The sequence below is a fragment of the Elgaria multicarinata genome, chromosome 7 (assembly GCF_023053635.1).
Source record: "Elgaria multicarinata webbii isolate HBS135686 ecotype San Diego chromosome 7, rElgMul1.1.pri, whole genome shotgun sequence".
Taxonomy (NCBI): domain Eukaryota; kingdom Metazoa; phylum Chordata; class Lepidosauria; order Squamata; family Anguidae; genus Elgaria; species Elgaria multicarinata.
Window position 1 is genome coordinate 87348365 of NC_086177.1, and position 12692 is coordinate 87361056.

Below are 12692 nucleotides of genomic sequence, written 5' to 3' on the forward strand. Positions count from 1 at the left end.
TCAGAATAACTTCCGTAGTGCTTTTTTCTGTATATAGATATGATTGTCTCTCCTTCAAATATGCAACAAGAACAAAATCTGTAAATTATATAAAACATTCTAAGTCATAAATCATTCAAAAAGTAACGCATTGAAGATCTTTGCCAATTAGAAATCAATGCAGTTAAAAATGAGTAATAAGCAGAAAACATTTTCCCCCCAATTGCAAATTAAAAGGCTTTCATGAGAGAACTGTACTAAGGTGTTGCCATGGCCCGTGGATGCTTAAGATCTAAAAGTTAGCCGAAGGAGAAATAAAGCATCAAATTAATTTTGACTACCTAAAATAATATGGTACAGTAACAATCCATTTACAGCACCCAGAAGACCTTTGTTACTTTTAGAAAGAACCGTAAACTCTTTCCAACACTTGAACAATAGGAAATGAATTCTTTGTCAGTAAAAGCCAAAGGACAAACTAAACATTTTAATGGCCACTGAGGATTGAAGTGGAAGTTCAGCCTGTAGACAGCTATACAAATCACTAACGAACCATAATGAATATTGGGTGTGGGCATCAGGGTCCTGTCAGTTTTGACACTGTGTCCCAAGTAGCTTAAACACAACACTCAAGGAAAGGTGGAGACCTCATCAGGTCTCTAACATCTGGGATTTTATTTGTCATTTTGGCATACCCTACAAGCGCAAAAGAAAGAGTAAAAGGGGATTATCCTGACAATGAAATGAGTTACTGAATCTTGTGATAATGAAAAGCAGAACAATTCTAATTCCTTTCTATAGTCCCTGAGGTAGAGGTGCGTTTATAGTTCTGCAGAACTAAATGTAGGAGGGAAGAACAGATGGCCTAGAATCCATGAAATAAGACACCACCTAATCCCAGGACTGAGTACCACTATTAATCCTGGTCAGGTTCCCTACTGTTACTTTATAATAGAGTTCAGAGTTGCTACTGATGAACTGGCATGTCCTATTCCCCCCACCCCACCTCAGATATTACAAATTAACTGTACCTGGCTGATTCTGAGAAAGAAAAAAATGTTCAAAACATAAAGGTCCATTAAAACTGCAGTTCCACCTGCCATATCACTTAGGAAAGTGCAAAGCAGGGATGACATTCAGATGGAATTGTCTCAAAATATTTTGTTTCTTTTAAAACTTTCCCCCGTTCAGTTACATTCATAATGGATGTAATCGCATATCCTCTGAGAAAGGAACATTTTGTTTATTAAATTGATGTATGTGCTGTGCATGACAGCAGTACGGTGGAGTCATGCGCCTGACACTTTATATTTTACTATTGTAAAACTACTATCAAAATATTGTTAGCTGTAAAGTTAGACTTTGCTGGAACAGCTGGGATCTAGTAAATAGGAGATGTAAGGGTGAATCCCAAGACGTGGGGGTACAGTCTTCTGGAAACTACTTCTGCACAAGACTTATTGGGGTTTGTGCAATAAAAAAAATGGAAAGTGCTGTATAACAGAGGTGGACAGAAAGTACTTTGGGATATGCTAGTAGATCTACTGAATGACTTGGGTTTCTGACTCCCAATTGTCTAACAATTACAAAAATTCAGAAGTCCTCCCCTCAAAAAAAAATTGCTTGCTGAAAAAGAAATTGGGCTGGGAGCTAGGATTGGTTTTCTGTGTAAAAGGATTAGTGAACACATGCATAGAGAAACCCTGATCCTTAATTTTTAACCTGTATCCATCCCTCAACTAGAGGCAGATGCAAAATAGCAGCTTAGGAAAGCTGCTATTTTGAACCTGGCTCTGATTGATGGACCTCAGAGTACTAGCCAAAAACAAAGTAGATCTTGCAAGCCTGAACTCTGCCCACCTCTTCTCTATTGGTTAGCATTGTAATGACAGTTATAACCTTTTAAATGTAAATGACCATGATAACATTTTGAGGTTTGCACATTATTTTAACTGTCAATTCCTTGTTTCTTTACTGGTGTATTGGGTGATAATAAATTCATGTTACATTTTCAAATGTAAAGTTGAGTCTGGCTTGAACCAGCATTCTTATAGTCTTATATAGTAACACAGTCTATGCATAAAATAGTAGTTAACCAAAAGTGAAAAAGTATGTGTTTAGAATTAGATTATGTATTTGCTCTGAACCAAAAAGCTACAAAAATAAATACATCAGAAATTATCAAACTGCTCACCATATATTGTGATTTCCAGGCTATTTAGCATTCAGTATTGGACACGATGTACCTGCTCAGTCTTTCTTAAATGGAGATGAGCTCATTTCATAAAGATAGCCATCTCTGACTTCGCTTCTGATTCATCACTGGCCTGAACTCCATTTGAACCTTGTTAGACACAAAACAAGCAGGACTCTTAGCCTAGGCTATAAAATATAATTAAGCCCGTTTGAAAAGATGCGTAAGAGAGCATTGCTTCCCACCCCTACCCCCCACCCCAATATATATCTACTACCACCAGCACAGCCAATAAAGTTAAATCAAGCACTGCCTGCAATGGATTAAAGTAATAGATGTCCCTGAATTTTTAGTGTTTGAAGTACTCAAATAAAATACACGCTCAAGCTGCCAGGGCTGCTGTAATGCAGGAGGGATATGCATTAATGATGAATTCAAGGATTTGGTCTGTTCAAGGTCATTAATTTCTGTTTACCATTGGTAACACATCTTGTGTTTTTACAGAGCCCACATGTGGCCATATACAACGCTGAAAAACTCTCTCAGTGAAAATGGTTAATTGGTAATGTAGAAATATAGTACTCCTGGGGAGAATGAACCATCACAAGGCTCTGTTTCACACTAATGAGAAATCCAGTAGTCTAATTTATTGAAGTCGATCATTGCTAGCATTTTCACTTAACCTGATGTCTTACGTTTCTCTGCTGATGGTGTTGGTCTGGTCATTCCATCTAGCACAACATTTCTGTTAACTGGAGTATGTGCTCAAGAATTCTGTTCTTTCATGTTTTAATGTTCAGCTGTGGGTCTTTGCATCCTTCTTCAGAGACCACACTGACCATTTTTAATTGGCTAGTGAGAGGATCTAAGAAAGAGCACATGTATGATCTATACACATCCTTGGGACACTTGCAGTATCCAGTGACCCTTCAAGGACCAGACAACTGCGGAGCCTGCCTCCTATTAGTTTTGCTGGTTTTACCCTGATTCTTCTCACATCCTAAAACTTCAGAATGAGCAGGTCCAGGGTTTAGAAGTAGTAGTTGGAAAAAGTGGCTACCAGTTCTGAAGCAGGGGGGAGAGCAGCAACAGCTACAGGCAAGAGGACACTGACAGAGATGAGATGTGTTGTACCAGGTAGCTGTCTCTTTCACTCTCATGTGCTCACACACAGAGCCGCATGGGAGCCACTGTGTATTTACTCTGTGTTTAAACATGCTAATAACTAATAACCAGCACCAGGTTAAGACTTTCCTCTTTGCCCAGGCATATGACAGCACATCTTAATCACCTACATGTTTAGTTTTTAATGGTTTAATGCTTTATGTGTGTATGTTCTGTGTTTTAAATTTTTAGATTTTGTATACTTGTTTTTAGAATTTCTGTAAACCGCCCAGAAAGCTCTGGCTATGGGGGTGGTATATAAGTGTAATAAATAAATAAATAAATAAATAAACAAACAACTGCATTAATAAAACTATTAAAGTATTAATTATTAATAAATAAAATGTATCACAATTAGTGCACCATTTGTGGACAAATCCATAGTGATTATTTATATATACTTGGACATGTGTTGACATGTGCACCCATGTGAAGCTAATTTAGCATGGTTTAATAGACAGTGATTGATATAACCAATCTACACCATACTCAAATGGAAACATTATTTCAATTTGGTACACATCCACACACATGCAATAACATATGCCCCAGTATCTGAAAATTATCACTAAGTGTTAGTCCACAAATAGTGTAAATGTGGTGCTGAAAAAGCTCACAATCAATTGGTTATGCTATTTATTACTAATTGTAATACATTATTATTGTTGTTAATATCATTATTAATAATAATGCTATTACTTATATTTAACTTCACAGTAAATATTTCCTTTCATATATACTATATTTGTGATTATATGCACGTACATACTATGTGTGTAATTACATGCATACAGATTAGAAGATATTTACACAAGTTTTGGACTCACACTGTAATTAATAAACAAAACTAAAATGGATTTTGAGTGAACCACATGACCAAATTTGCATACTCTGCTTGCCAAGATTGATTTCTGACATGTGATTTTACTGCAGGGTCAACCCAATTCAAAACACTGCCCTGGTGCAGAAGTTTTGGACAGAAACCAGCCTTGGTATAACTGAAATTACTCTGAAAGTTGTTAGGATTGAATGGACATATCTTGATTTATAAGAATCCAAGCATACAAACACATCATTTTACCTACGTAGATTTGACATGGCCTGTACTGGCCTGAGGGGATGAGGAGCAAGAAAATGTTTTAGACTTGACTATTATCGTATTCTCAGAAAATAAAGGGCATCTCTTTTTTTGTTGGTTGGCTGATTTTGCTATTGCCCAACCCCACTAATGCAATTGGTTGCACTTAATGGGTTGCAATATTCATACACATTGCATCCACATGGGATCGCACCACTGGATAGCAGCTCCTATACTACTTATGTGAGTTTAAAGATCCCTGGGCTGTGGTTCAGTGACAGAGCACATGCTTAGCATGCAGAAGGGTCCCAGGTTCAATTAAAATAGGGTGACCAACTGTCAGGATTTCCCCGGATTTGTCCTGGTTTTTATTCTTTCCATGGTGTCAGGGGGGATTTTCTATAATTTTCAATAATGTCCTGGAATGACACACCTTCCTCTTTAAGGCTGCCATTAGCATGGCAAGAGGGAATGACATGCTTTCTTGAGGCACATCATTCCCCCACCCCGAGCTCCAATTGAGGTCTTAAAGGGGAAAGTGGGTCATTCGTGAACATTATAGAAAAGGCCCCCATTGGAGTGGATGGTGGTGGTGCAGAATGAAATCCTTTCCCCTCCTCCACTCCAGTCGGGTTCTTTAAGGTGGCGGGGGAATAACGTACTTTCTGCAGGACTCAGAAAGCTGCTTCCACACACACACACTAGGTGTCCTCTTTTTTGGTTTCCCAAATATGGTCACCCTAATTAAAATAAACATTCAGCTAACAGGTGATGGGAGAGAACTCGGCTTGAGATCCTAGAGAGTGCCTGCTGGTCAGAATACTGCTCTAGTTGGGCAAATCATCTGAGTTGTGCAAGGCAGCTATTTATGTTCTTCTGACATTCTTCCCATCTCTGACTCAAATGTGTGCTTTCAGTTTCAAATAAACCCAGAGGTGATGCAAATATACAAACTCACCAACTCATTTGTAACACACACAATGCAGAATATGGTTGAAAAAAAATGAGTTTGTGAGGGAGTTGGAAGAGAGCTAGATGGAAAGGGAAAGGTACTCTTAAGATTTTCTCTACCCAGCACGGCTACTTCATGGATTCAAACAGCATGGGGGAAAACAAATGATACGGTCCATTATAATTTTGCTGCACAGTAATGGGAGATTCTGCTATAATTGCCTGGCAATTATCAGTGTGCTGCATGTTTAAATATCTCATCTTAAAATTAAAATAAATCGCATGGTGGTTTTATAAAAGTTTAATATTTCTGGGTTTATTTAATTGTTATGCAAATCAGCTTCTGGTAGTATCAATCACCTGCTTGCAGAGTTGTCAAGTGTTTCTAAATCATGTCCAGCTGTATAAAGAATACCTGGATATTCCTTGCTAGCATATGTCATCCCTCTGTAATCTGTATAATGACATACAGAAGCCTCATTGTAAAGGAGCCTCCTTGTCTTTTGCTCCATCAGCACGGCAGTGCATCCGAGTGTTATTGCAGATCAAAGTGGAGCCTGACAATGTAAGGCTGGCGGCATTTTGTAAACCTCGTCCAAACCATTTGGGGCTATTTTTAAAAGTCGTGAAACTGTTGGTTCCTTACGCTAAATTATTGTACTGCCTGAAGGGTATGTCGAGTGTTCGGCAAGCAGCCATTCAAGCAGAGCATGGATATCACAACAATCGTTTAGGAAGATACATGGATTCCGTGAGTTGAGTTGAAATGGTTACCATGATTTAATCTGTTTAAAAGAAGGACCAAATTCCACAGTAGATTTGTGAGAGTGTCCTGGGAGAGCTGAATAAAGTCCTGTTTGTGGGTGGGAAGAAGGGAAGGTGGATTTAAGTTAAACTCTTTATTTATATTTTCAAACTGAACCATAGGAAAGTAACCTAATAAATTCTGCTCAGATTTTGTAATTTGACCAGGTGCTTAGAAATCCTAACGTAAGACTCTTGGGCATGCTGATATGTTCCATTGGTGTTTCAGCACTCCTGTCCTTTAGCATGCAAATTCACTTTGTCCACACGCCTCGGCCTATTGGGATTTCTCTGTATGTGATGCTCCCCTGAAAGACATTTTACTAAAGCCCATGTCTTATTTCACTCACCATTACTCTTGCAGTAAGTCCATAGCTATTTGTCTTCTGCTTTTTTTAAAGTACTTATTCTTTTAACCCCCTCATGATTGCACTTTGTGTGACTTCTGACTGAATATTCCTTTTTAAGGATCCCCAACACCCCATGCCCACCCTTTCATTAGGTGCACTGTGATTTATACGGGAAAGTTTATTTCATTCCAAAGAACGAACAGAACAACTGAAAAAGAAAGTTATATTGTCCTTGAGCAAATTTTTGGCTCTTAGTAAGGTTAAAATAAGAATATGTTTCAACATTTTGTTGCATCCCAGTGCAGTTGCTTTGCAATGTAAATCATCTTCATTTGAAATTCATAGAGCCTTTTTCTTTTATGGATCAGTTGGGCTTAAATGAAATATATACTGACTTGAAAAGAATATTCTGTCTTTTTATCACTATCTCGTAATAATTGAGGCTGGAGTATTTCCTAGCATTGATATTGTTGCAGACTTCTAAACATGCTCCCAAATCTACTTTGAGAGACAAAGTATACAAGACCTTTTTTGGGCCAAACTTTGTAATATAATGATTTTAGTGAACAAACAACCCGTGACAATACTTTGCTGCACTAGTGAAGCAGAATATAGCCATAGGATCTTTTGCAGTGTTACAGAACTTATTCAGATGCAACACTCAGATATTCTGGAACATTACAATGTATTCTAGAACACACCTATCAGGTCATGCAGTGTAGATATTTAGGGCAGCAGAAATGTATTTGACTGATCCTATAAATCAAGAAAGGTGATAGAGGCCCAATGAAGTCTATGGCCTAATCTACAACCAAGCAGGATATTGCACTATGAAAGTGATATGAAAGCAGTATACAAAAGCAGGAGCCACACCAAGCAGGATATAGCAGTATGAAAGCGGTATATGGTATGTGCCAATGGGCCCCAACAGTCGTCAGTGCACTTCAGTACCACTATAAAGCAGTAGTGTGGCTCCTGCCTTTTATATACCACTTCCATAGTGCAATATCCTGCTTGATGTAGATTAGACCGTGGCTAGACCTAAGGTTTATCCCAGGATCATCCCGGGTATGTCCCTGCCTGAGCGCTAGATGCCCTGTGTGGCACTTAGATGAACAGGTTTGACCCCAGGACAATCCTGGGATAAACCTTAGGTCTAGCTACGGCCTAGGCCTCAGTCTTTGTCGTGGAGTGGAGAGGGCTCAATGGGGATATATGACAAGTGCAGTCAGGCCTCACATTCCCCATACTGGCCTGGTGTTCTGAGAGTTTATAGCCCAGTCCCATTCGTGAAGCTAGGATTTGAAACTAATTTTCTATCCTGGTTAGATAGGAGCCTGGTTAGCCTTAATTGCACATAATGCAAGTAGGGAAATTAAGTTCAGAGAGTGGAGACACTTAGCTCATTGGAAGAGTAGACATGGTTGCATTGTATGAACAGGTACTGCAACTATATCACCAAGTCTTCAAAAAGAAAATTTTCAGAATTTAATTGAATGTGGAGCAGAAGGTGCTAGGAAGTCTCCTAGAGAATTTGGATTGCATGCAGATTTTATTTTATTTTATTTTTATTTTATTTTTTTCCCCAGCGTGGGTTAAGCACAGCTCAAACCTATTACAGATGAGCTCAAAACACATTTAATTTTTACCTTGATCTGAAATCTTTACAGTTGCTGATGGGTAACAGCTGAATAACATGATAGCAATTGTGCTGCTGTGGATACTACATGCAAGAAGAAATCCTCTTTATTTATCTTATCAAGATAAGCACTATGAGATATCTGTAGGGAGGTATGTGGTGCTGCGGGAGCTTTATTAGGAGCAGGAGGTGAGGAATACATCCTTGCCTTTGTGATGTGCCTCTGTGATTGCCTTTAATTGTGTCAATGAAATGTTATTTATTATTGATTTGGTTATTTATTTTTCTTTATGAATTGGATATGTTTACTGTATTGCTTTCGAAAGGCGGGGTACACATCGAAGACTGAAATGTGATTTGATAGCCCTGTTGTTGCGAGCCACACTGAGCATAAACTTGTTGAGGAAAATAACATACAAATATTAAATCAAATGAAATGACTTTGTTTATAAAAGGTCCCCAGGTTTAATTGCTAGCAACTCAGCTAGATAAGTGGGGTGATTGTGCTTGAAACTTTGGAGTCGTAGTAGACAAGTTGTGTGGATTAATTAATGAGCTTAGTGCCTCATGTCTCTTGTCCCTCTCTTCTCTTCCTCTTCTTCCCTTCCTGCTTTCTCTTGCATTTCTCACCTCTCCTTTTTTCCTCCTCTCTGCTCTGCCAGTGGTCCTGTTATTTCCCTCTCTCTGCTTCCGTTCTCCGCCCCTCTTCACTAATTGTTCACCTCTACCCTCCATTTTCTTCTTTTTCTCTCCTATGTTCCTCCACCTCACCCACCTGTTCTGTTTTCTGGTTTTGTTGTCATCTCTCCTCTTCCCCCACACCTCCACTCTTTCAGCCACCTCCCTCTCTTGTCTCTTCATTGTTAATTCTTTTCTTGCCCCCTCCCAGTTCATCCTCTTGGAAGCCTGCTACACAAGCCATGTGCTACACAAGCCATGTGCTTCCTAATCCACAGAAACTTGTGTTAGCGCCTGAAACATTTTCGTTGTTGCTATCAAATTCAATGAAATAAGTTTGTGGTGAAAAGAATTGGCCGATGAACGTTATTGTTCTATAACATAAACTTCATTGTTTAGAAGTAATAACTCAATATATTATGGAATTATTATTGGCATGAAAGTTACATTTGGAAATTTACATGAAGGAAACAGACTCATTTCCCTAATTTCTAAAAGAAATTAATAGGAAAATCCCTCTGCTTCTCCCTCCCCCACTATATGTTTGATACAGGTGTCTCTACGTTGTACACTGGATCAAGTTCTGACTCACTAAGATTCTTTTCTTAGCAGAGGTTTGAAAATGCTGTTCTATGAAACAGCTGTCTATTGTAGGCCCTAGGTGGCTTTTTTTAATCTTTCATCTTTTATAAATATTAAATTACTTTAGAAAAATAAGCCATTGCCATTATAATTTAAGTATGCTGAAATTCAATATTCAACATTATCAAACAATTCCAAATATGAATAGTATAAGTGGGAAAGAACCCCTGGTCCTCAAGTCCAGCACTTTGAATTTATCGTCCTAAGTGTGTGTGTGTGTGTGTGTACAGTTTGAAGGACTTTGAACTGCAATAGAAGTGTGAGGATTTTTAGGCAATGTTATTCTCAATTAAAATAAATAGGTACTATCAAATCTAGCAGTGCATTGACTTTGTGTTAAGAAAATAAACTGCAATTGGTTATGTATAAAACTGCTGGTATATTTACTGTAAATTCATGTAACTTGGTAAATTATTTTGCTACTGCAAATAACAAAAAAAGAGAAGGTTGACAAACAGTCCATTTCAAATGAAATGCTAAACTGCAGTTTAGCACTATGTGAACAAACAGAAGTGAGCCATGGGAGATCAAAAGCATCCTCTTCCTCTTTAAAACAAGCCAAACTGTGGGCAACTGTGGATAGTTAAAGCTATGGCTTGTTGAAAAAATCAGGATCAACCTTTGGTGTATAATCCTGGCTTGTTAACAAACCATAGTTTAAGCCAGTGTTTCCCCAATAGTGTCCTCTGGAAGTTTTGAACTTCAGCACGCATCAGTCCCAGTCAGCATGGCTAATAGTCACAAATCCTTGGAGTTGTAGTCTAAAACATTGGGAGGGGACCAGGTTGGGGAAAGCTGGTTTAAACTATCCAGTATTCCCTCAATTTGGACATAACTAAAAACTACATTTAGTTTAAAACAGGAAGTGGATGCTTCTGATTTCCTTTTGGCCATGCTAGAGGGTGCGTTGTGGGTGTGGGTGTGCAGGCTCAAGGATCACTTTTGCTTCTTCACACATTATGTAAAAAATGGGCCAGTAGAGTCTTTTGAAAGAACACCATCAAGTCTTATTAATTTTTAGAATAGGAATAAGAAATTGAATGTATGTAATTGTTTTGATATGCTTTAATCACCAACCAATAAGAAGTCTTCTGTGTTTTCTCCTATTGTGATTGTTTTCACATCATCGAGAGTGAAAATGTTGCTATCACCACAAGACTGTCCATTTAACAGAAAACACATTTTCAACCCTAATATATGAACCCTTCCATTCTTGTCACCATATTGCAATGAAGCCATGAAATTCATAGTCCCTTCTTGTGGTCTGGAAGGGGTGGTTTAAAGTGTTAACACAATTAGTGTCTCAACACATCCCAATCTTTGAACATCCTCTTCTTTTCCGATCAGGATAAAGTAATCCCTTTCAAGGACTGGGGAGGCCATGGGTATGCAAACTTTGACCCATTTCACGTGATAACTGTGACTCTTGCCACAATTCATGTCGGACAGGACGTGGGAAGCAATATAGTGCATCAGACTCTGTATTGCTGGTTTTCTTCTGGTGCAGCTGGTCTTTCGAAGTATCCTACTCAAATAACTCCACGCTACTTATTTGTATTTTGTTATTCAAGGTTACTGTTTTCTGTTGTTATACCCAGGATGGGGGGAACTTCAATAAACAGGAAGTTTAAAAATGACAATGAAGTCTTGTTATAGATATTTTGTAAACGTTTCTGGTGGTTAATATGTTTTTTAAAAAATTGTAGCCCTGGAGAAGTGTTATTCATGCATGATTGGAAAATATTGCTCCTTGCTCCCCTTTCACTCAGTTATTCATCAGGATTTCCCCTCCCTTCCTAATTGTCTTCTCTTATTTTCTCCTCATGCAATGCATTAACAACTTGGCAGACAAAATAGCAACATAAATAAGTTTGTAATTGTTCATAGAACAGTAATTCATGCTTTGCATAAGCATTTGATATATGCCATGAACAACAAATTCATGTTCTCGTTCTTTCTCTCTCTCTCTCTCTCTCTCTCTCTCTCATATTATATGGCAGATTATAAAGAGAACATCTTAATATTTATAAGAAAGTGTTAAACTTGAACAGCGAAAAAAATAATGCAAGAAGTCTAAAATGAAAGGCTTCCATTGTAAAGACCACTTATTTTGTATATTTTGTGGGGAGCTTGCACAAAGCATCCCTTGAACTATGGCTGAGGAGGGTTCAGGAAACTGTATTCTCAACTGAGAGGGAGCTTAAGAAATATGTGTTTTATTTCTAATAAAGGCAAACGCTATAGGTGTATTTTAGAAGTGCAGTTATAGACACCAGTAACCTTAATGACATTTTTTTTTCATTTGTTCATCAGGTATAATTAATGGATCATCATTTATGCTTGACATCAGTGATTTCCTTATTAAGACAAGTCTCCAGGAAAAAAACAGAACTCTGGTTGGACCTGTTTGCTTTTCTGTAGCTTTGGAAGCCAAATGGTGTAAACACAGTGGAAATCCTGGTCCAGAGCTGTCAGTTCCAAAAGTGTATGTCGATGTGAGAGGTGGACTGATGCAGGTCTGTATGTGGTAATATCTAACTATGGGCAGGGTGTGTGTGCCTGGGCAATAGGAAATTGAGCAGCACGAGAAAATTCACTAGATTTAAGGACATTTTAAACCGTGTGTATTTTGGTTTTAATATGTGGAAATGACCTACAACTTTGTGTGTTCCCTTAGGAAAGTTATATCAGGTTACTAGCAAAATCCTCTTCTGCACTCTCCGTACTGTGCATGCATGTTCCTGCCTTGCAGCTCTAATAAGTAAACACTGGTCTTCCAAACAGTATTAAAAACATTCACAGGGAATCACTTCACAGTGTTGATTGTAACATATTCATATTATATACATTTTACATAATAATCTCCAGTAACTTGGGGGGGGGGGAAATCTGAAGAATTTTTGGTTATATGACAGATGTTTGGATTCCAGTAGCATTCTGACTGACTGTTTGTTTGTTTGTTTGCTTGTTTGTTTGTTTGTTTGTTGTATTTATATTGTGCTTTTCAGCCAATGCAAATCCACAGACATCTATTTATGTTAGTCTTTTCTGCTCCCTGGAGACTGCCATCATACTCTGAGCTCATCCCTCCAGAAGCAATGGGCAGAAGGAGCTGCAGATGGACTCAGGGACTGGCTGATGGTAAAAATGCCAACCTACAGAAGCAGCCTTTCAGTTCATCTGCAGCTCCTTGGTCATGCTGGCTGGGGCTGA

At 38.3% G+C, this 12692-nt stretch overlaps 1 protein-coding gene across 1 annotated transcript in view; it reads left to right on the forward strand.

Annotated features, from left to right (window-relative positions):
- The window catches only part of VPS13B (vacuolar protein sorting 13 homolog B), a 434090-nt gene that overhangs the window by 326162 nt on the left and 95236 nt on the right, over positions 1-12692 (forward strand). The window contains exon 37 of the mRNA XM_063130990.1: positions 11793-11995. Within this exon, the coding sequence (XP_062987060.1) occupies positions 11793-11995 (203 nt within the window). The remainder of the gene's footprint in view (positions 1-11792; positions 11996-12692) is intronic.